The sequence below is a fragment of the Alosa pseudoharengus genome, unplaced genomic scaffold (genome assembly GCF_046254945.1).
Source record: "Alosa pseudoharengus isolate Yale_2024_CS ecotype anadromous, Long Island Sound unplaced genomic scaffold, YU_APseudo_1.1 YU_APseudo_1.1_scf_9, whole genome shotgun sequence".
NCBI lineage: Eukaryota > Metazoa > Chordata > Actinopteri > Clupeiformes > Clupeidae > Alosa > Alosa pseudoharengus.
In genome coordinates, this window is record NW_027468881.1 from 31,601,436 (window position 1) to 31,627,015 (window position 25,580).

Sequence of the window (25,580 nt, forward strand, 5' to 3'; positions counted from 1 at the left end):
AGGCAAAGGCTATGGAGAAAGAAACGCAACAGGCTCATGCACCAATGGATGTGGAGACCCGCCGCACATATAGCAGTCCGACTCAGCCCCAGCCCAGCCATGGATCGAAGTCCTCAACCGACCCGCTGCAAGACTGGGGTAGCCTCAAGGAGGCCATACGCACTGAACTGGCGGAGGAGTTACGTGCTCAAGTAAACGACATGAAGACCTCTCTCTTAGCAGAACTGCGCACTCAACGAACCGCTCCCGGGCCAACACCTCGACAACCTGACCCAGCTAGCAATAACATTAGCCATCCACAAGGGACCCGCCCCCGCCGGAGAGATAGAACACCTCAATGGGACGACCAGGGACGGCCCATATGCCTCCGGTGTGGCCAAGCTGGCCACATGCAGCGCAATTGTGTTTCTCAGGGACCAGTCGACCATCGCAGAGTGGCGTCCTCTGCAGACGGCAGTAGCCTCGCGGAAGCCCCAATGAAGACGGCCCTCGTAGGACAGTGCCCTGAGGTCGAGGTCCTGGTCCAAGGTAAGCGGGTCCCTTGCATCCTTGACACCGGGTCCCAAGTAACCTTATTTAGCCGTGGTCTCCTCAAACAGCATCTGGGAGATATTGAAATGAGAGATACTAAAGATGTCCCATGGCTAACTCTTAAAGCAGCAAATGGACTAGCTCTCCCGTATGTGGGCTATGCTTTATTAGATTTTGAAGTGGGTGGCATTGCAGTCCGGGGGAAAGGCGTGGTGGTGGTAGAAGATCACTACCTACCCCCCACTTATGGGGTGCTTGGCATGAATGTCATTCAGTACTGTTGGGAGGGCCTGCGACAGCAGGGGGGGCATCAATTTACTTTGTTTAAGTCCACTCTCCCCAGGGCAGCCACAGTAGCATGGGATCGGGCATTCGCAGCTTGCCGCCGGCTGCGGGCAGAAGAACGCCGAGGCCCAAGTCTCGGGGTAGCCCGTCTCCGCACGGCCGAGCCAGTGCGGTTGGCTCCACAGACAGAGACTGCGGTGTGGGCTCATGTCCCTGAGGTGCCGAGAGCCAACCAGGAGAGTGTGCTTCTAGAAGACTGTTACCATGGGGCGCAGGAATGGTGTGTGGGGCGTGCGGTGGCCAACATTCAGGATGGACGGGTCCTCCTCCGAGTGTGCAACCCCCATCCATATCCGGTCGAACTGCCCCCTCGACGCCCCCTGGCGAGGGTCTTGCGGCTGTCTCGGGAGGACATCCAGGTGCCCAACCAGCTGGTGCTCCGGAGGGAAGATGAGACGGTGGTGGAGGTGGATGTTCGGCCTGTAAGCAGTGCCCTCCCTGACCACTTAGCCTCTCTGGTCCATCAGGCGGAAGACCTGGCCCCTCTGCAGCGGCGACAGCTCGAGGGTCTACTGGGCCGATGGCAAGGGGTATTCGCACAGAGTGAGGAGGATTATGGCTGCACTGATGTAGTATATCATACTATCCCGACGGGAGATGCTGCCCCCATACGTCAGCGCTACCGACCCGTGCCACCCAGCCTCTACGCCGAATTGAGGACTCTACTACAGGGCATGTTGGAGGGGGGTGTTATTCGGGAAAGCTCCTCCCCCTGGGCATCGCCGGTGGTGCTTGTGAGGAAGAAGGACCAGTCCTGGCGGTTTTGCGTAGACTACCGCAAGCTGAACGAGGTCACGCACAAGGATGCCTTTCCTCTTCCTCGCGTGGAGGAGACATTGACTTGCCTGAAACAAGCTGAGTGGTATTCTACCCTCGACCTGGCCAGTGGCTACTGGCAGGTTGAAGTTCACCCATCAGATAAGGAAAAGACTGCCTTTGCCACACCCGTGGGCTTGTATCAATTCGAAAGAATGCCATTTGGGCTATGTAACGCCCCTGCTACATTCCAGCGTTTAATGCAGCGGTGTTTGGGAGGTCAGGTTCACGATTTTCTACTCATTTATTTAGACGATGTGATCATATACTCACCTGATTTTGATTCCCATTTAGACCATCTGGGACAAGTTTTCTTGAAGCTACAGGACCACGGGCTGAAGTTGCAGCCTTCCAAGTGTCGTCTCCTACAGAAGTCAGTAAAGTATCTGGGCCATGTGGTTGGAGGGGGTGGTGTGGCGACCGATCCCAGCAAGACCCAAGCAGTGCAACAATGGCCAGTCCCAACAACGGTGCGTGAGGTCCGTTCATTCCTTGGGTTCGTTGGATATTATCGCCGCTTTATCCCTGCCTTTGCCCAGAAAGCCGCTCCCTTGCATGCTTTGCTGAGGGGTACAGGGGGGCATAAGACTCGGTCCATCAAGTGGACCTCTGATTGTGAACAGGCCTTTAGCCAGTTGAAGCAGGCGCTCGTGAAGGCTCCTGTGTTGGCGTATGCCGATTTTACTCTGCCCTTCCGACTTTATACCGACGCTAGTTTACATGGGTTGGGGGCTGTACTAGCTCAGGTTCAGGGAGGGAGGGAGCGTGTTATCGCTTATGGGAGCCGCAGCCTGCACGATGCTGAAAAACAAGACCAAAATTACAGCGCATTTAAGTTGGAGCTCCTCGCTCTTAAGTGGGCAGTGACTGACAAATTTAAAGATTACCTCTGGGGCGCAACATTCCAAGTGTTTACTGACCACCGGCCTCTGCTCCACTTGCGGACTGCAAAATTGGGGGCTGTGGAGCAGAGGTGGGTGGCCCAACTGGATAATTTTGATTTCTCGTTGTGTCATAAACCAGGGTCAGAGCACCTGAATGCAGATGCGCTGTCCAGGCTTCCGGAGGCCCTGCTGGCAGGACGTGTCGAGGCCCCACCTACGGGAGGTACACAGGAGGCATGGGCAGAGCGGCAGGGAAGTGATCCGGACCTCACACTTATACGTCAGTGGCAGCAGCAGGGACATGAACCATCTGCAGTGGAGCGGCAGACCCTCCAGTTGGCTGGTCGACAGCTGTTAAGAGAATGGCCAAACCTAACTGTAATGGAAGGGGTATTGCTGTGTAAAAGGCCGGCCTCAGGTGCGCTGGCAGAGGTGACTGCGGTGGTGGTGCCGGTGGCAGACAGAAGGCAGGTTTGGACTCGCTACCATGAGGCCCTGGGTCATGCCAAGGGGTACCGACTGCTGGCTGCACTGAGGGAGAGGGTGTTTTGGAATGGTATGAACCGAGACAACCGCAGGTGGGCAAGGGAATGCACCCAATGCTGCCTCAATAGCAACGTGGAGGGCCCAAGGGCACCTCTATGCTCGATCGAAAGCAGCTACCCGTGGGAGACCCTAGCCCTGGACTACCTGTCGCTGAACCGGGCTAGTGACCGGTATCCATACATATTGGTCATTGTAGATCTCTTCTCCAGATTTGCATTCGCAGTGCCTACAAAGGACCAGACAGCACCGACGACAGCTAGAATCTTGTGGACCACGGTCTTCCAATCATTCGGGTGCCCAGAGAGGATCCTGACCGACCAGGGACCTGCGTTTGAGGCTGAGTTGACCCAGCAGTTGTGTGGACTCTACGGCTGCCACAAGGTGAGGACCACTCCATATCACCCACAGGGCAATGGAGCCTGTGAGCGTATGAACCAGACCATCTTGGGGTTGCTCAACACCCTCAGCCAACGTGAACAGGGCCGATGGATGGAGCATCTACCGGAGCTGACGCATGCCTATAATAACACGCCCCACAGTGTTACTGGGTTGGCCCCCTTCTTTGTCTTGTTTGGTAGGCATGCGCGGCTGCCGGTCGACCAACTGATGGGAGTACACCGATCGGAGTGGAGGGGTAACACCCTCGAGTGGATCCGTGAGCATCATGCCCGCCTAACCTCGGCATACCAGTTAGTGCGCCAAGGGACTCAACAGCGGCAACAACAGGATCAGCGGCGCCACAATCGGGGCCGGATTGCCCTGCCGCTGCTTCCAGGAGAGCGGGTCTTGGTCCGGGATTTCCGCCGCCGTGGCCGGGGGAAACTAGGGTACCATTGGGATCCTAGGCCCTATGTGGTGCTGAACCAACCCTCAGCAGACCGTCCGGTCTACACCCTGCGCCCAGAAGGCCGGGAGGGGCCCACCCGCACTATTCACCGGAACCACCTGCGCGTTCAGCCTGCTGACTGGGAGGACCGGAGTGGGACTCGTGGAGATGCAGGTGAGGTGGCAGGGGATCGTAGAGTAGAGGGTCCAGAGCTGGGGTGGTGGCCGGTGGGTTTACCTGTCCTGGGGGGGGAGCCAGGGTCAGGGGGAACCACAATGATGAGAGAGGGCATGGCCCCTGAGCTTGAGGAGGGGGCTCTGTCTGATGAGGAGGCGGGCTCTGTCCCTGGAGGCCGTCGGTCACAGCGACCCAACTTGGGAGTTCGGCCAGCTAGGTACCGTGAGTGATGGTCGGGACGACCATTGATTTAGTGGGGGGGAATGTCACAGGCAGGAGGGGTTTATTGTCATGATTGTTGGGTTTTGGGGGTTTTCCATGTATAAATGTCTGATGCTGGTTGAAAATGCTTAATTGTGTACAATGAACAATTCCCTGTGATGGACGGTTTCCTGCTTTCTCATGTGGAACACTGTGATTGGTGGATGGACTAATTGAACTGGGGTGTGTGAGGGTTTGTGATTGGGAGAATTGGGAGGCAAATCCTTTTTATAGGGAAAGGGGAGGTTGTAGAGAAGACGGGGGGGAAACCCAGGGCTGGCCTGATGACGCGACCCCGAAGCAACAGCTGATGCGAGGTGGACTGCTGGATGACTGACCGCTGACGGGTTGATTAAGAGGGCGCAAACTACCGATCCATGAAGGAAAGTAACCTTTGCTTATCTGTTGTCTTGCTGTGTGAGTGGGCCATCGGTCATCTGTCTAAGTTTTAAGAACTGTCCTTTTCCCGAGGGGTGCCGACTTCTTGGAGCTGTGCAGCCTGACTGAAGAGAGGAGACAGCTGATATGCGCGATCGTACGTCCGCTAAAGGAAAGTAAAACAAACATCATTCTTACTTAGTGTGGATGGGCCAGCTCAAGGGTTACGAAATATTAAAACGTTGTTCTCTCCCCGAGGCGCGATTGCTGTGTGGAAGATCGGGCCTACCGACAAGGAAGTCTTCTGCGCGATTTGAACAGCAGTCTGAGTGTGCCCTGACGTCACTGGCTGCAGGGAGGCGGACTCCACGGAGACAGCGCCGCTACACCACCCAGTGCATTGTGGGATTTGTTGTTTTCTTGGTCGGCGAGGAGGGTGCCGCCGACCAATGTTATTTCTCTGATCGGGGGCCAGACAGCGGAGGGGGCGTGGACTGTGTCATGGTGAGCCCTCCCTCCTTATAACTGCGTGGGCCTATTGCACAATTGTCTACCTGTGTGGCAATGAAGAAACAAACTGGACTGAAGTGATTTATTGGGTGCTTATTCCTATGTGGCTGTATTGGTGTTAAACTTTTTGCTATGCAATTTTGAATGGTACATACTGGAGTGCTGTGAATAATATTGTGTTTCTAGTGCTAGCCTGTGTGTGTTGGTAAGGCTATTCCCGTTGCTGTGATTGGGTGTGTGGGCTATTTTATCTTAAGAGTCCTGTGATGTTTTCTTGTTGCTCAGAGGTAGGCTTCTAGTGGCTTAAACTGGTATTGCGGGCACTGTGTGGGGGATATCCTGGGCCTTAACAGAGGGTGGGCTCGGGCCTGACACTGTGTACACTTAACATCTTCTGCCTGCTCTGCATGTATGCTTGCCGCTGTTCCCTTGTAATAAATAATTGTAAATTTATTCAGTGTGGTGGTTGTGTCTCAGAGAGGTTCGAATCTGCATTGTTAAGAGTGGCACGACACTTCTTTCACTTGTCTGATAATTTGCTGCGCAATTTATGAAGGAACCACGGACTGACAGAAAAAGAAAGTTTTCGCAATCAGGAGGAAATACACGTAAAGTTAATCTGTTTACATCTCTCCAGCGTGTGTTGCTGGCCTAGCCTACCCAACAGGGAAGTGAATAGGCTTGCTTGTCAGCCTTTCCCAGTACTTTGCAAACCGCATAGCAGTTTTTTCAGCAGAAATAATATTCTAATAAAAATAATATGCGAGGAGGACCTGTCTCTTAATTAATAGGGGATTTCACTTTTCCCATAAATTTTTTTAAAACAAGTCAATGGTTTTACAATGTTTCCGTCAAGCTTTGGTTGGTTTAGATACAACAGAATATGCAAAATGTAAAGTAGCCTAATGGATTAACTTTGATCTGCTGTGCTGCATATGGCACAATAGATGCACATAGTAAATTACATAAAGTAGGCCTATTAAAATATTTAAATAGCTTTAGTCTACATTTGAAAAAAAAAATATTGAAGAGAATCTAGTCCAGTACACATGTCTTTGGCAAGTAGCCTAGGCTACTACAGACACAGGTGAGGGACAGTCAGCCTCAGCCAGTAGCACAACCAGATATGTACAGCCAGCTTCAAAAGCAACGAGTCCAGACCCTAAAATTGGCCATTTATAGCTGTGAAGGTGATTCACACACAATAAATTATTTTATTTCCCCAAAAATCTATATTTGGTAACTTCTGTAGACATCCAAAATGGGATGGGTGTTAAAGTTAGTAAAAAAACATTGCATAAAACAGTGTTGTCATGTTTATCTTTTTTGGCGTGGTATAGTCTTATTTTTTCTATTTAGATGTCTTGAAAAGGTCTTAAAAGTCTTTAAATTTGCACTTGAAAAATGTGCAGATACTCTGCTTGTGAAGTTTGGTCCTGCTATCCATTCTATAGTTCTTGACGGATATATTGTTGTGTGTGATATAGCAGAGTTGACAGAGACGTTAATTTTGCTATTTGGCTTAATTTATGCACTTCATCCAGCCTGACGAGCCAGACCCACATTAAAATGTAGGGTCTGGGCACTCACCGTTCGCAGTGTCTCAAATTCCCTCTGCACGCAACAGGACAGCGGCAGCGCTATGAGTCCCATGCATTTCCCACCAGCGGAGCTAGTTGGCTAGTTCAAACGTTTGCCAACTTAATAAAAGCTTAACTCGTGTCACACTGTTCGCCAACAGCAACATCCATCTTATTTGTTTTCAAGTAGCAGGGAATTCAAGCCAAACCGTTGCAACTCTGCCATCAATCATTATGTTAAGCCCACCTAACGACGAGTCATGGTGATAACATGAATATATTATTAGGAGTGATAACTTAAAAACATCAACTCCATTTCCAGTGTCAATTTTGTTAGTTTTAACAATGGTTTTAAAATGATCAGGTTCATTGAACTTATCAACGATTTAAGTAGTGATTACTTAAAATGTTTGTTTGTCAAATTATTATGTTTCAGTTCATCAACTTCCTAAAAAATTGAATGTGAACTTCTAGTTTAGAGTAGTAATTACTTAAAATGTTTGTTTGTTGAAATTATTTGCTTTAATGTTGTTCATTTTTTCAAAGATTTGGAGTCTTAAGAGCTTGTCTGACTAACTTTATCCTTGTCCTTAAAGATTTTGAGCATTAAAAAAAGTCTCATTTTAAGTAGAAATTACTTAAAATATTTTTTAACATAGCTAAATATTTTGAGGTAATCAGTTTCATCAAATATTTTGAGTTCATTGAACCTGTTGGGGTTTACAGTGTATAGGCGTCATTGAAGGAAGTGGGAAATAATATAATAATAATTTCAACCTGATTATTGGTGGGGACATTTCAGTCGTCATTTGACATTGTGGACACGTCCTTATATGTAAGTCCCCATGCAAATCTACGCCCATGTATGAATGGGATGACATTATAGCCTATGGTTCATCCCTCTCCAATCCAGAATTAAACTCCGTTGATGTCGACTGGAGAAGCCCCTGCCTTCAGAAAATGGAGGTGGGCATTAGTTTTATGACTGCCGAGGAAAATATTATTTGAGTCACTCGGTGTTGGCGAGTCATTGGCGTAACTACACCTGACCAAGGTGTAGTAGCCATTACTACCGTGGTAAAGTTGGTTTTACATTGGACGTTGGATATTCGACACATTCGAAAAATCTATTTAGCACTGACTACGAGGGTCGAGTTTGTGTCAAACCAACTTTAATGTGTTTAAACAAGGCCTGCCTATATTACACAAAGCTTCTTTTGTCCAAAAACCCATGTTTTGATTTTATGAATTTTTTACGCTGATAAAAGATTTCAATCTATTATGCGGCTTCACCTTTTGACTTACCCATACTAAAACACATCTCCTGAACTCGGCTTACTGCCCTTTCTAGTACACAAAGCTTCTTTTTCCCTAAAACCTACTCTTTGATTTTATACAATTTTTTATGTTAAATGTTTCAAATCTATTATGCGGCTTGCCCTTTTGACCTACCCATGTCAAAACACATCTGGTGAACTCGGATTACTGCTCTATATAGTACACAAAGCTTCTTTTTCCCAAAAATCCATTCTTTGATTTTATAAATATTTTTTAATGTAAAAAAAATGCTTTAAATGCTTTAAATCTATTATGCGGCTTGACCTTTTGACCTAACCATGTCAAAACACATCTGTTGCACTCAGCTAACTGCCCTACATAATACACAAAGCTTCTTTTTTCCAAAAACTCACTCTTTGATTTTATATTAATTTTTTACTATTCAAAAATGCTATAAATCTATTATGCGGCTTGACCTTTTGACCTACACATGTCAAAACACATCTGTTGCACTCAGCTAACTGGCCTTCATAGTACACAACGCTTATTTTTTCCAAAAACTCACTCTTTGATTTTATATTAATTTTTTACTTTATAAAAATGCTATAAATCTATTATGCGAATCGACCTTTTGACCTACCCATGTCAAAACACATCTGTTGCACTCAGCTAACTGCCCTACATAATACACAAAGCTTATTTTGTCCAAAAACTTACTCTTTGATTTTATATTAATTTTTTATTATTCAAAAATGCTATAAATCTATTATGCGGCTTGACCTTTTGACCTACCCATGTCAAAACACATCTGCTGCACTCGGCTAACTGCCCTACATAGTACACAAAGCTTCTTTTTTCCAAAAATGCACTCTTTGATTTTATATTATTTTTTTACTATTCAAAAATGCTATAAATCTATTATGTGCCTTCACCTTTTGACCTACCCATGTCAAAACACATCTGTTGCACTCAGCTAACTGCCCTACATAGTACACAAAGCTTCTTTTTTTCAAAAACGCACTCTTTGATTTTATATAAATTTTTTACTATTCAAAAATGCTATAAATCTATTATGCAGCTTGACCTTTCGACTTACCCATGTCAAAACACATCTGTTGCACTCAGCTAACTTGCCTACATAGTACACAAAGCTTCTTTTTTTCAAAAACGCACTCTTTGATTTTATATACATTTTTTACTATTCAAAAATGCTATAAATCTATTATGTGCCTTCCCCTTTCGACTTACCCATATCAAAACACATCTGCTGCACTCAGCTAACTGCCCTACATAGTACACAAAGCTTATTTTTTTCCAAAGCCCACTCTTTGATTTTATAGATGTTTTATTATCAAAAAATGCTATTAATCTATATTATACATTTATTGAAAATTTAAAAAAATCCAGTTGATTTACACAGCCAAATGGAACTTTGGATGGAAAACAAAATATAGTTAACTTAATAAATATAAATGATGTATGTCTACCTACAAAGAGGTAGCTTGTTTTTTTGCATTTTTGAATAGTAATAAATTAATATAAAATCAAAGAGTGCATTTTTGGAAAAAAGAAGCTTTGTGTACTATGTAGGGCAGTTAGCCGAGTGCAGCAGATGTGTTTTGACATGGGTAGGTCAAAAGGTCAATTCGCATAATAGATTTATAGCATTTTTGAATAGTAAAAAATTAATATAAAATCAAAGAGTGAGTTTTTGGAAAAAAGAAGCTTTGTGTATTATGTAGGGCAGTTAGCTGAGTGCAACAGATGTGTTTTGACATGGTTAGGTCAAAAGGTCAAGCCGCATAATAGATTTATAGCATTTTTGAATAATACAAAATTAATATAAAATCAAAGAGTGCATTTTTGGAAAAAAGAAGCTTTGTGTACTATGAAGGGCAGTTAGCCGAGTGCAGCAGATGTGTTTTGACATGGGTAGGTCAAAAGGTCAAGCCGCATTATAGATTTATAGCATTTTTGAATAATAAAAAATTAATATAAAATCAAAGAGTAAGTTTTTGGACAAAATAAGCTTTGTGTATTATGTAGGGCAGTTAGCTGAGTGCAGCAGATGTGTTTTGACATGGGTAGGTCAAAAGGTCAAGCCGCATAATAGATGTATAGCATTTTTATAAAGTAAAAAATTTATATAAAATCAAAGAGTGAGTTTTTGGAAAAAATAAGCTTTGTGTACTATGAAGGCAAGTTAGCCGAGTGCAGCAGAAGTGTTTTGACATGGGTAGGTCAAAAGGTCAAGCCGCATAATAGATTTATAGCATTTTTGAATAATAAAAAAATAATATAAAATCAAAGAGTACGTTTTTGGACAAAATAAGCTTTGTGTATTATGTAGGGCAGTTAGCTGAGTGCAGCAGATGTGTTTTGACATGGGTAGGTCAAAAGGTCGATTTGCATAATAGATTTATAGCATTTTTGAATAGTAAAAAATGTATATAAAATCAAAGAGTAAGTTTTTGAAAAAAAGAAGCGTTGTGTACTATGTAGGGCAGTTAACTGAGTGCAGCAGATGTGTTTTGACATGGGTTGGTCAAAAGGTCAATTCGCATAATAGATTTATAGCATTTTTGAATAGTAACATTTTTTTATATAAAATCAAAGAGTGAGTTTTTGGAAAAAAGAAGCTTTGTGTATTATGTAGGGCAGTTGGCTGAGTGCAACAGATGTGTTTTGACATGGTTAGGTCAAAAGGTCAAGCCGCATAATAGATTTAAAGCATTTAAAGCATTTTTTTTACATTAAAAAATATTTATAAAATCAAAGAATGGATTTTTGGGAAAAAGAAGCTTTGTGTACTATATAGAGCAGTAATCCGAGTTCACCAGATGTGTTTTGACATGGGTAGGTCAAAAGGGCAAGCCGCATAATAGATTTGAAACATTTAACATTAAAAATTGTATAAAATCAAAGAGTAGGTTTTAGGGTAAAAGAAGCTTTGTGTACTAGAAAGGGCAGTAAGCCGAGTTCAGGAGATGTGTTTTAGTATGGGTAAGTCAAAAGGTGAAGCCGCATAATAGATTGAAATCTTTTATCAGCGTAAAAAATTCATAAAATCAAAACATGGGTTTTTGGACAAAAGAAGCTTTGTGTAATATAGGCAGGCCTTGTTTAAACACATTAAAGTTGGTTTGACACAAACTCGACCCTCGTAGTCAGTGCTAAATAGATTTTTCGAATGTGTCGAATATCCAACGTCCAATACAAAACCAACTTTACCACGGTGCCATTACTTAGGTTGTGCTATTTATTTAGGCTAATACTTGTCGTTTAAATTATTAGTGGTCAGTCTCAGTGTTTCTCTTCCCATCTCTTTAAACTTTTATCTCAACTTTCATGAACGTAATATCTAAAGGCAGTGCGTTTGGCAGTCCAGCAGGAGGACCTAATCAGAGTTGGCAAAAGTGTCATGATGCCAACGCGCGGATTTAAAAACACCACGGAAATAACAACGGAGGAGGTCGGAAAGTGCCTCTTCGGTGTGATGCTGCCGTCGGAAATAACAGTACAAGCACTTCTGTGGACTACAGTGCTTTGTCATAGCCGCTATAACTGTCAATGGATGCACACTTTTTGGACTTAAGCAGTCGAAAGATCTCACCTGGACCCCGCGTTTTGTTTTGTTAAAGAATCTTATTTTGTGTGACGTTCTTCTCATCATCACACAAGGTCCTACAGTAACCTACTGTCTGTTTCAGAGGACCACGTTGCCTTTAGGGAACTGGTGTTTTATCCAGTATTTCCTGAACACAGTCTGCATTTTCTGCTCACTTCTTACCATCACTTGCATGGCCATGGAACGCTATTTATATGTGTGTCAGGTCATCCACTACGTGAGAATCCTCACCTTTCGTCGCATGTGTGTCATTGTGGGGACCAACTGGCTGCTGTCTCTATGTGTGGCGTCTGTCACTATCATCCTTCTGCATCTCGGGCGAGACCAGGATACCCCGTCCGCGCGGCACAGCACTTTCGCACTCTTGTGTGAGCCGGACACGCTGGAAACCTCCTTGGGCAACCCTCGGGCACTGGCTGTTTTTCGGAAGCTGTCGGTTTTCACCGTGACTATAGCTTGTCTGCTGAGCTACGCATTCTCCTACCTGCGTATGCACCAGGACGCGAGCAACGCGGTGCAACCGTTCCAACAGGTGAACAGACGGGCGCGCAACACCGTGCTCTTCTACTGCGCAATGTTGCTGCTCCAGCTGCTACCCGTCTTCGCCAAGATCATCTCGGACGCCATCTGGGAGCTGGAGGGCGCTGTGTCCATGGTATCCGACGCGTGTCCCGTCCGGTCTCCTTCACCAATGGCTGGCAGTCTCCACATTGCACTCGTGGTGCTCCTTCTTGTGCCGCCTTGCATCAACCCTCTAGTCTATGGCATGCGAAACCCAGAGGTTTACCAGGCATGTTCGAGGATGATCTGCTGAACAGACAAGTTTGGGCTTGCATGTTCCCCTGGGAGGGGGCAAAACTCCACTGATGCAGAGGGATCCACCTAAACCTTAATCAGTTGGATGGGCCATGGACTCCGTAAATCTAGGAGAGAGACTGAGATTGAAACTCATGGAATCAGTGCTCTGAATGGTGACAGCTCTTAATCTTGTTTAAATGAGATGATTTTAGGGAAGGTGTGCAGTCAAGTTGTTTTCATGTCACTATACTGCAAGTATGTGAGGTATGTATAAATGGAACTGGACCATGCTGCATATCAGGTCTCCAACCTTCAGGCTGTTTTGGGATAGATAGTTCAGATCACCTCTTCTTGCTTGTTTAAACTGACTCATTATACTAGCTTAAAATGAGTCTTTGTAAGAATGACCAAATGCTATACAAATTTTCAAAAATGTCCCTTGGAATGAATAAAGTATTTATTTATCTATATATCTATCTATCTATCTATCTATCTATCTATCTATCTATCTATCTGTCTATCTACACAAAATGTTTAAATGCCACACAATGTCTGGAACCTGTCACTTAAACACCATGGGCCCTATCATGACATTCTAAAGTGCATCGTCACTCGTCAAAAGTCTATTCAAATTTAGTAGGATGTCCAGTTCACATTGGGAGGGTTTCGCTATTAAAAGTGGAGCGCATGGCGTAACAAGGTGTTCCTAGGTCTTTTAATCAGTCATATGGGTGTGTTTGGGGCGTAACATCATTTTAAACCAATGAGAATGACATCTGTCATTCCCTTCAACGGCGCAACGCGCGATATGTCAAATAAATGCATCGGTATTTTGGCATTCAAAGGCGCATTTGAGGGAGGCTGCTTGCGAGACCGTATAGAATAGTCATTCTTAAACCATGCTTTACTAAACATAGCATAGCCTTCACGCATTTGCACTCGTCTATTTTAACTCATTGGCAAAGTGAAACTAACTTCACCAAGGAGTCAGTCAACGACAAGACAGTTATATGCAGTTACTTTCACTATTGACTGACAATGGGTTACCACCGAAAACATAGGCTGGAAAAAGCAACACTTACCCTAATATTGCTCAAATGACTGAATAAAACAACATTTATCCTGCAGAGGAGTTGCTTATATCTAGTGACAGTGCGTCTGTGCTTAGGGTGACTAGACGTCCCGAAAAATTCGGGACAGTCCCGATATCCAAGCAGTTGTCCCGAATCCCGAATCCTGCCCTAATTGTCCCGAAAATTATACTCAATCAGAATACTGAGTAGTTATTTTCTGATAAACATTAAAAACTGTCCGTAGAGAGTCTGAGTCGACTGCATGCAGCCCCCGACGGCAGCTAAGTGTCTGGATGCAGCCCGGCTACTTTGTTTCTTTTTGACGTTCTATAATTAGGCGCGAATATGCACTGATTTCGCGAAGCCGAGGACATTGAATGTGCAGGCAGCGCAGCAGGCAGAGCCAGCGTGTGTGCAAAAAAATACGTCGGAAGTTCGGCCTAATGTCCATGTCGTTTTAACATAATCTAACAATTATTTTGTATTCTTACTTAATGACCCATCATTTTGGCAAGGCTTGTTATTAGCGTTAGGCTATTATCCTTATTCTGAAAGGTCTGATTTGCACTGTTAACAGTCATTGTTTTTTTTTTTTTCCCACAATGACATTTTGAGTTCATGATTTCTCTGTTGTATTTTGAGGCAGACTTGATGTTTGAATAAAAATGTGTTTTGGTACAGGTTTGAAAATTCGCTGTAAGCCTACCACCCCCCCCCCCCCCCCCCCCCCCCCCCCCCCCCGAAAAAGAAAGCTTCCCGAATTTCAGCCAATCTCATCTGGTCACCCTCCATACGTGTCTCTCGCCTCTCCCCTAATCACTTTTAACCGTCATTACCAATTTGCAAATGATGGTGAATAACTACTCATCATGAGATGTACAGTAGGCCTATTTATCTTTGTTCTAATTATGTTTCCCATTGTAATCGTGCAATTTGTAATGATTTGCATGGACATGCGCTGGTGTGCGTTCATGAATGATAGAAGGATGGTGCGTGCACCTACCAATATGACTTGACATGCGCTCTTAAAATAGCATATGAACAACTAGCCATTGACTTCTGACAAGGTTTAGGTGGTGTATGATAGCGATTTTTAGACAATGCGCTAGTCCCCTCCCTAGGTTGTTAATTGCCACACCCCTGGGCGCAATGCTTAAAAAATAAACGTGCAAAATACCGAATTCAACTGGTGAATAACGAACTTTACGCCATGCGCTGGTGACCCAAAATACAGCCCCATAACCCATACCATATCTGCAAAACCAATTATCAGTATTTGACTCTATTTCATAACACACATCATGCCACACAGTGGCACACAGACAGTGTGTGTGTGTGGATCTGTGCATGTGTTACATTCACTCCTCACATGTGCGCTCATTATTTTACCCCCGACACACACACACAATTATGCAATCATTTCTGTCTTTAGAGAAATCAGTGTGTTTAGTTTCTGTCCAGCTACATGTAAAGGTTGTTGTATTTTGCTTTGCTTTTTCCATGTGTGCTGTAACATACTGTATTCACAACAGGACATTATTTGGAAAATAATAATATTATTCTTTCAATATTGCTTACGTTTCAGTGTTTCCTCTAGGATTTTTTTAAGCAGTGGGGGCAGGCCCGTCCGAACACTCCCCCCCCCTCCCAGCACCACGGAACTGACAACTGACACTTCGCTGCAACACAAACAATTATATTTATTAACCTCTATTCACACACTCTATTCAATGAGGCATTATTTTCAGTTGTGATTGAACTGTATTTTTGGAGAATCTACAACAGGTCTGCAAAATGAATTTTACAAGAAATTCTTCGTGGGGAAACCAAAATTCAAAGAAGCCTTGCTGTGCACATTTAATTTTTATTTTGGAAAAATAACTCCAAGGCTCGGTTATAGGGGAATTCAGAAAGAGGTGGTCCATTGATGCTGAGTAGCATACATGCTGTTAGATCAGGGGTGGGCAAACTTTTTGGCTCAAGGGCCACATTGGGTTTTGAAAATTGCCGCACAACAACCCCCCCCCCACCCCCCCCCCCACGACACATAAAAAACTATTGTTTTTATAGCCTATAATTTAGTATGAAAAGTATTTCTTTTAAAATATGAATTGCTTAAAAATACTGCTAATTTTATGCAGTTTAACAAATGTATAACTCTCTCTCCCTCTCGTGAGTGCAGACGCGTTCCCAATTAAATGGATCGCATAATTTTCACGTTAGATCTGCTGCAAAGGAGATAACTAAGAGTTAACTTAGTTTAACATGATGTTATCTCTATTTAACATGATGTTTTGACATTGACATTGCAAACGTTCTCTAAGGAGAATGACAAGCAGTTTGCAGTAAGGCTAACCAACGTCGTCTCTATCGCAGGAAAAAAATAGCGAGCAGCCTGATAACCAAATGAAATGCTCGGCGGGCCGGATGAAAATGCTCGGCGGGCCGGATCCGGCCCGCGGGCCGCAGTTTGCCGACCCCTAGGCCCTAGGGCTAAGCATTCTGTAGCCTAATTCGTTAGAAATTTAAAAAAATGGTTGCACTTCTTTTTGCTAATTTATTTTCACATTTAGCAACAAGGGTAACAAACGTTTAGGTCGTGCGGCCTTTGTGCGTCTGTGTAGCCCAAATCATTAAAAAATAAACTTTTCCGTGTCATACAACACAACTATTTACTTTAACATCATTACATCTATAGACTATTTCCAATTTGTATTATATTAGTGACTCACTTATCGTTTTAATGTTTCCAGATGTTTGATATCAGGACGTGAGCTGTCAGAACTGACAAGTTGAACGTTGTCTTATTAAAACGGACCCACCGCGGTGACGTTTTTGGTGGAGGTGTTGTTTAATAGTGACTCAGAAGAAAGCAAACGTTTGGACAATAAGCACATCAACACACTATGTGGAGTTAAACTGGACAGCCCCAAACCTCTGAATAGTTCTGCTTGTTGTTAAATTGCAATGTTAGCGGCCGCCAACGGGGGTGCATAATGTCGGCAGGATCATTTAAAAGGCAACTGCGACTATTGTGCGTCTGCCCCATTTCTGATACCGTGGGGGAAGAAAATTAAACCGTGGCGGGCCGTCACTACCAAATCAACATAGAGGAAACACTGCGTTTACTGTGTATATTTCAACTTCTCTTTGCAGATGACTTTCACTGTGGAAATATACATAGAAGCCCAAGACAGAAGAGCTTTAGGTTTTGAGCATGATGTATCCAAAAATGTCATATTATGAGAAAAGTGTTTACAATGTGCAACATGCTTTTACAAAATGCTTGCTTTTGAGATGTGTTTACAATATTTTGAATGCTGTATTTCATTTTGCAGGAGATATGAGGCATTTTGCATTTTGTGTGAGCATAGTTGGATTTGTGTGTAGAGTTCTGAGAAAAAAAAACAATGCAAATGTGTGTAGCAGTTTTAAAAAACGGTAGTGTATTGTTCTATGTGAACACTGTTATGAAAATAAATCTAATCTCTTTCTTTCTTTCTTTTTCTCTCTCTCTCTCTCTCTCTCTATCCGTCTCTCTCTCTCTGTGCGTGTGTGAGTGTATGCATACATGCATATGTGTGTGTACTGTATATGTGTATGTATGTGTTTGCTCTGCATATCAGCTGCCAGCATTGTATGTATATATTTTAAATGTTGACAAAGGTCATTTTGAAAAGCCATTGATAATAGTATCTGTAAAAAGCTTAATAAATACCTCAGTAAAATCTCATGCAACAAATGTTATTTTTTCTTTTTAGATGAATAAATAAATGTTAATTACTTGAATCACTTTTTGCACCATGACCTTGATTTCATTTTCAAATGTTGCTTTGTCAAACATTGCATGTTCTGGTAAGCACACTGATTTACAAATATTAGCTGTCAATGCTAAGGTGGACTAGAAGTCCTGAGAGTTGTTTTGTTTAGTATCTCAATCATATATCTTCTGCTATTTTGCCACCGTCTTGCACACTCGGCCATTCGCTATCTCACACACACTGTGTCTCTCACTCTCTCTCTCTCTCTCTCTCTCTCACACACACTCACACTCACACACACTCACAGACGCTCTCTCACAGACATACACCCCCCCCTTTTCTCTCTCTCTCTCTCTCTCTCTCTCTCTCTCTCTCTCTCTCTCTCTCTCACACACACACACACAGTCACTATGGTAAGGCTTATGATTTATATTGGCAGAAAAAAAACCCCTGAAAGGCAGATCGATATTGATCAGAGTAGATAAGACTAAAATGTTGATGCTGTGTTTTAGCAGTGTTTTTTTATTGTGTGAAACACTTGAATGTGTGAAATAAATGTTTTTGTAAATATTAGCTGTCAATGCTAAGGTGGACTAGAAGTCCTGAGAGTTGTTTGTTCAGTCTCTCAATCATATATCTTCTGCTATTTTGCCACTGTCTTGCACACTCAGGCATTCGCTATCTCACACACACTGTCTGTCTGTCTGTCTCTCTCTCTCATACACTCACACACACACAGACATACACCCCCCCACTCTCTCTCACTCACTCACTCACTCACACACACTCTCTCTCACACACATACACCCCCCCCTTTTCTCTCTCTCTCTCTCTCTCTCTCTCACACACACACTCACTCACTCAAAAAGTGGGGGAAAAACGTCAAGCTAGATTTTTTGCCAGTTTTCAAGTGTTATGAGAAGCAATGTGAGAGAGAAATGTGGGGATCACCGATCGTGGAGCCTATAGGCACCAGTAAAGGAAGTGGGAAATAATTTAACCCTTTACTATACCGCATGAGGCGCTTTTTTCCCGTTTCAACCATGATTATTGGTGGGGACATTTCAGTCGTCATTTGACATTGTGGACACGTCCTTACATGTAAGTCGCCACGCAAATCTACGCCCATGTATGAATGGGATGAAATTATAGCCTATGGTTCATCCCTCTCCAATCCAGAATTAAACTCCGTTGATGTCGACTGTGGAGAAGCCCCTGCCTTCAGAAAATGGAGGTGGGCATTAGTTTTATGACTGCCGAGGAAAATATTATTTGAGTCACTCGGTGTTGGCGAGTGTTGCAAACTCCCGTCATTGGCGTAACTACACCTGACCAAGGTAGCCATTACTTAGGTTGTGCTATTTATTTAGGCTAATACTTGTCGTTTAAATTATTAGTGCTCAGTCTCAGTGTTTCTCTTCCCACCTCTCTAAAGTTTTATCTCAACTTTCATGAACGTAATATCTAAAGGCAGTGCGTTTGGCAGTCCAGCAGGAGGACCTAATCAGAGTTGGCAAAAGTGTCATGATGCCAACGCGCGGATTTAAAAACACCACGGAAATAACAACGGAGGAGGTCGGAAAGTGCCTCTTCGGTGTGATGCTGCCGTCGGAAATAACAGTACAAGCACTTCTGTGGACTACAGTGCTTCTTGTCATAGTCGCTGTAACTGTCAATGGATGCACACTTTTTGGACTTAAGCAGTCGGAAGATCACTGGACCCCGCGTTTCGTTTTGTTAAAGAATCTCATTTTGTGTGACGTTCTTCTCACCATCACACAAGGTCCTACAGTAACCTACTGTCTGTTTCAGAGGACCACGTTGCCTTTAGGGAACTGGTGTTTTATCCAGTATTTCCTGAACACAGTCTGCATTTTCTGCTCACTTCTTACCATCACTTGCATGGCCATGGAACGCTATTTATATGTGTGTCATGCCATCCACTACATGAGAATCCTCACATTCCGGCGCATGTGTGTCATTGTGGGGACCAACTGGCTGCTGTCTCTATGTGTGGCGTCTGTCACTATCATCCTTCTGCATCTCGGGCGAGACCAGGATACCCCGTCCGCGCGGCACAGCACTTTCGGACTCTTGTGTGAGCCGGACACGCTGGAAACCTCCTTGGGCAACCCTCGGGCACCGGCTGTTTTCCGGAAGCTGTCGGGTTTCACCGTGACTATAGCTTGTCTGCTGAGCTACGCATTCTCCTACCTGCGTATGTACCAGGACGCGCGCAACGCGGTGCAACCGTTCCAACAGGTGAACAGACGGGCGCGCAAAACCGTGTTCTTCTACTGCGCAATGTTGCTGCTCCAGCTGCTACCCGTTTTCGCCAAGATCATCTCGGACGTCATCTGGGAGCTGGAGGGCGCTGTGTCCATGGTATCCGACGCGTGTCCCGTCCGGTCTCCTTCACCAACGGCTGGCAGTCTCCACATTGCACTCGTGGTGCTCCTTCTTGTGCCGCCTTGCATCAACCCTCTAGTCTATGTCATGCGAAATCCAGCGGTTTACCAGGCATGTTCGAGGATGATCTGCTGCACAGCCAAGTTTGGGCTTGCATGTTCCCCTGGGAGGGGGCAAAACTCCACTGATGCAGAGGGGTCAACCCAAGGGCGCAGGAGGCACGGGGGACGTGGGGGATATGTCCCCCGCAGTGCTGAAGAGATGTCCGTCGTCGTCCTCACTTTTGATAAGGAAACGCACTTTTAATATAGGTACGCTAAATAAATAATAACCTATAGGGATTGCGCTAACTATGTAAAACTCCCCATTCACAGCATCACATCACTAACATCTACAGTGTAAGACTGCACAATCTCATATTCACTCTGTTCGATATCTGAAGCCAATTTGTCTACTAACAACCACCATAAAATAATCCAGGCTACTTGCCTAGTGTAAATCCTCAAATTATGGCTGGGGTCTTTTGCAAAGCACAGCATCTTTATTTAAGGCAAGCTGGTAGGCTATTTGAGGCAGGCTTTTTTAAATTTCTAACCTGCATTTAGACATGCGTTTCGTTTGGAGCGGCATACTGGTAGGCTATCAAAAGCATAACATTTTCGGTTTAGTTTGGGATTTAATTTACTTTTGAACTGTTTGATTATATTGCTAAATGCTTAGACTGATGGGCACTGAAATATATTTGATGGTTCACGGTTATGTTTCATGCAGTTGAAAAAGTGTCGGGATTGTGACATTGAAGTGAAACAAGCGCCGCTGTTTATTGCGAGACAAGGCAGCCATTAATTGAATAGGGGTTGTGCTGTAGCCTATAGAAACCTTTTTGCGTAGCCAAGTAGCCTAAATTGAGTTATTGTTTAATTATGCATGATTTAGTACTTTTTATTAAATTCGTAGGCTGGAATGCACTGTAAACCCCAACAGGTTCAATGAACTCAAAATATTTGATGAAACTGATTACCTCAAAATATTCAGCTATGTTAAAAAATATTTTAAGTAATTTCTACTTAAAATTAGACTTTTTTTAATGCTCAAAATCTTTAAGGACAAGGATAAAATTAAAAAGAATAATGTGAGAAATAGATGTTTTAAAACCCTTAGAACCCGATTGACGCAAAGTGCGTCAAAAAACACACCCTTTCTTCTCTGTTACATTGCTCCGCGACTGTTTATCGCAACGAGATAAAACCTTTATTGCCTGACAGAGAAGAAGTGGGGCTTTCCAAAGAGACTACGCACTTGTCTGTACGATCAAGTATGAAAATTTAAAAAAATCATGAAATTAAATCAAATTGCATCATATTTACAGTCTATACTTCTCTGCGTTCACCTGCGCACCCATTACTTTCGTTTGAATTACTCGCGAACCCGTGATCGCATAGATATGGCAAGCATATCAGATGAAAGAGGAGAAACAGGGCTATCCATTGGTACCATCTTTCTGGCTTATAAAAACAGACGAAGTGACTGCAAAATATTAACTTCATGTACACAAACCAACACTGCACACCCATTACTCTCGGAGTAATTACTCGCGGACCCATGATCGGATATATATGAAAACACAGACGAAGTGACAGCAAAATAATAACTTCATATAGCTGGACTTACCCCACGTTTTTCTCTTTTTGTTGCAAAGCATGTTTATAATCCAACGCTATCGTGTGTTTCTCTATGTCAAAGCATGTTCATAATCCAGTTTTGAGATCCTAGCAAATTCCTGCATGACATCCAATTCAAGGCTCACATTGCATCCCAATTTGTTCAACAAAGAAACACCTTTTTTGCCTTTACTTTGTTCATGGCAATGCAGTAAAAAGTTGAGAATCATCATGAGTGCATACACCATAGTCACACATGCTAACAGGCAAACTTGGGTCAAGTCAGGTCAGATCAGTTCGTGTCACAGATATGGAGCGCAGAATGGTCATTTTTCAACGCTAAATAAAAAATGGCATTCATTTCCGTAAATCACACACCACATATTTCTGTAAATTGCTCAGCCCCAGAGTATCCCTCCAACATGGCAATTATATTGCCCGTTTCAGGACAGTCTGCCCTACACACACGTGAAATGCATGTAGAGCTATGAGCTTGCTGTGGTGAGATACAGGTCAAAATATAAGAATTTTTATAATATGATTTTTATATTTTAATTCTTTAAAAATCAAAATAAAATCAATGCTAGTACTAATACATGAAATGATACAGACCTGGATAGCCTAGACTCTGCTGAAAAAAACAATATATAATATGTGTGTGTGGCACTTACAATGACCAGAATAAATCCTTATGAATAAAGGTAGTGAAAATGCCCTAAAAACAGCTTATAGGGTTCTAAGGGTTAAGTTATTGTTACATTAGTCAGACAAGCTCTTAAGACTCCAGATCTTTGAGAAAATGAACAACATTAAAACAAATAATTTCAACAAACAAACATTTTAAGTAATTACTACTCTAAACTAGAAGTTATTCACACTAATTTTTTTAGGAAGTTGATGAACTGAAACATAATAAAATGTTTATTTGCAAACCATTTGTTAATAGAAAAGTTAATGACTTATTATTATTTAACTAATTGTTATTAAACTGTGCTTCTGCCTATCCCAATATGAACCGCTCTCCATAGGACCCTTAGATAGATAGACAGAAAGATACTTTATTGATCCCCAAGGGGAAATTCAAGAAAAAAACACGGAGCTACCTTGACATGCTGCCAGCGCCGGAACCGCTTGCAATAAAGTTGGTTAAGCTTAATTAATATATTAGTAGTATATAGCTATAAGCGTGGGGCCCCTTATAATAAAGTTGGTTCAGCTTAATTAATACATAAGTAATATATAACTATCAGTATGGGGGACCCTTATAATTAAGTTGGTTAAGCTTAATTAATATATTAGTAATAGCTATCAGTGTGGAGCCCCTTATAATAAAGTTGGTTAAGCTTAATTAATATATTAGTAATATATAACTATCAGTATGGGGGACCCTTATAATAAAGTTGGTTAAGCTTTATTAATATATTAGTAATATATAACTACTCAGACGGTGAAGGGACTGAGACCAAAACTGGCTTATCACATTTATTCCTTTAGGAAAAGTTAAAACAAGACAACAAGTAGTTGAATGGGCTATATTACATGCATCATTCCTATACCATCACTGTCAGCCCTACTAGCAAGGGAGACATGCGACATGGAATGTTCAGGTGCACAGAACGACAGTTTATTAATATTCTGAGACTCACTAAACACTCACAGACGTAGACCATATGGAGGTAATGCATAAACATAATGCTAAACTAAATGTACATTCATTTCCTGCTAGACTGAATTGCACTTTCCATGCGCTAAACTACACTGAATGCATGGAAAGTTGCTAGCGGAGTTTACAGCTACGTTAGACTCAGTGTGTATGAACTCGTGGTCATAATGAAAACATTAATAAACATTCTCTAAGTTGCTAGAATTGCACCCAAATCTTAACAATACATGTAAAGTAACATAATACAGGTGGTATATCAAAGTTTCAAACATTTTACAGTTACAAAATTAAAACAAAGTGGGGAGAGCTTTATACAGCCAACCTACGCAATGCAAAGCATACCGCTTCTGATCGGCTATGGCAACAAGACAAGGACAAAACGCAGCAGAGCTGCAGTATAGCGTTTCTCCAAAGGGGGCTCCAAAACACCAATCTCAATAAAGCTGCTTAATTACGGCGAAAATCACATACAAACACTAAACTACATTTCTAACTGTTACACTCCCCTCCCCTGAATTTCACCAAATTCAAGCAGCAACCAAATAGTACTTCCAAAGGCAAAGAGTACACTACTTTCAAAGACTAGACAGAGGGTCACCAATTACAGGACAGCCAACCACAGTGGTATCCAATAAGGATGAAGTGGAAGAAGAGGAGCGCAAACTCTCACACAACCAACCACTGGCAGTAGGGTGCCTTATACACCCCACAAGACCATAAAGCCATAAACCATAAATTCTCCACAAAGCTAATCAGAAAAGCTAGATAAATAATAATATTGGGTAAGGCTATTTGCACCCCTGGTACAATTAGCAGTGTATGCTATTCGTACCCTGGTGCAATAAGAAGTGAATTCTATTCGTACCCCGGTGCACACAGCAATGTGTCCTATTAGTACCCCGTCTGGTACAAATATCAATGTATGCTATTCGTACCCAGGTGCACACAGCAATGTGTTCTATTAGTACCTCGTCTGGTACAAATATCAGTGTATGCTATTCGTACCCCGGTGCACACAGCAAAGTGTTCTATTAGTACCTTGTCTGGTACAAATATCAGTGTATGCTATTTGCACCCCTGTGCATTTAATCTGGCATATTGATCACACAATGTAATAATATTTTTATTTATTTTTTAAAAACAAGCAACATGGTTTTTTTGCTGTTACATAACAGAGTGCTCAGCTGTGTAATAGACACTCTGAATAAGGTATGCTGTTTGCATCAATGTACAGTTAGAAGTGGATGCTATTCGTACCCAGGTGTTTATAGTACTGCATGCTATTTACACCCTGGTGCATGAACTAGCTAATTGTTGCAATCAAAACTTCCGTTTGAGAACCGATTTCTTGTTCAAATTGCGCGCCTTCTCTCCAGAGACGTTGGTACACATGCACACTCACTCCGCCAAAACGCATCACACGGGAATCGAACCCCGGTCTCCCGCGTGCAAGCCCTAGCCTGTGACCACTGCACTATCTGCTTCAACAATAAGTTAAAGTTTGCAGGTAAACTTATAGTTTATAGGCCTGAACGTCATATTCACGAAATTTCTGATAGCTAGCAAACTGACGGTTGTATGTGTTCACTAAACAAAGATTATGAAAATAAAACACAACTTTTCCATCCATTCGTTCAGAATTCTTCACTTTCTGCTGACGAGAAAACGAATGTCGGCCATTTTTTTTGGGCACGCGATCAACATGTTTTTGTTGTTATGTAACAGGGTGTGAATAGCCCAGTTGTGTGGCCAGGGGTACGAATAGACACTCCGAATAATATTTCATTAACTTTTATATTAGCATATAGTTTGTAAATAAACATTTAACATTTAAATGATGTGAAATAACTGTTAATTAGTGCAAAAATATATTTAGTTAACTATTAACATATATTAATACAATATTAGTTAATAGATTTGTTAAAACATTAACATACAGATTTTATGCAAACAACTAATATTTAATTAATGATGAAAAAACGATTAACTTGTGCCAAATAGATATTTTAGTAACAATTAACAAATATTAACAAAGGGTTAGGTAATTACTAGTTTGCTATTTATTATGGCACCTTATTATGGAGTGTTACCGAAACATTTTAAGTAATCGCTACTTAAATCGTTGATAAGTTCAATGAACCTGATCATTTTGAAACCATTATTAAAACTAACAAAATTGACACTGGAAATGGAGTTGATGTTTTTAAGTTATCACTCCTAATAATATATTCATGTTATCACCATGACTCATTCAGTTTCTCAAACCTAAACATTGTCACTTCAGTCTCTTATATTTTTAAGTTGACTTCACTCTATTGAAACACATTTTTTGACTGTTTAGGTTTACTATTTACCCCAAAATCAAAAATATTTTATTTGTATGATTCAAATAAAAAACTACTCAAAAGACAATTTTAATGCAGATTCCATTTATTTAAGAATTCCATTAGAATTC

General features: G+C 42.5%; 2 protein-coding genes across 2 annotated transcripts; both read left to right on the forward strand.

The window, feature by feature from the left end:
• The first annotated feature begins 11,556 nt into the window (after positions 1-11,556).
• Positions 11,557-12,574, forward strand: LOC143115306 (olfactory receptor 11A1). The gene is given in 2 exon segments (XM_076277277.1): positions 11,557-11,678; positions 11,680-12,574. Coding segments are annotated over 2 exon segments (1,017 nt in total).
• A 6,345-nt stretch (positions 12,575-18,919) lies between these two features.
• LOC143115307 (olfactory receptor 2AG1-like) lies at positions 18,920-20,058 on the forward strand. The gene is made up of 2 exons (XM_076277278.1): positions 18,920-19,912; positions 20,053-20,058. The coding sequence occupies exons 1-2, from the start codon at positions 18,920-18,922 to the stop codon at positions 20,056-20,058; spliced, it is 999 nt and encodes a 332-aa protein (XP_076133393.1).
• Positions 20,059-25,580: the final 5,522 nt, after the last annotated feature.

Excerpts from the sequence above, each read along its gene's own strand:
- LOC143115307 (XM_076277278.1), top strand. The coding sequence starts at position 18,920 with ATGCCAACGCGCGGATTTAAAAACACCACGGAAATAACAACGGAGGAG.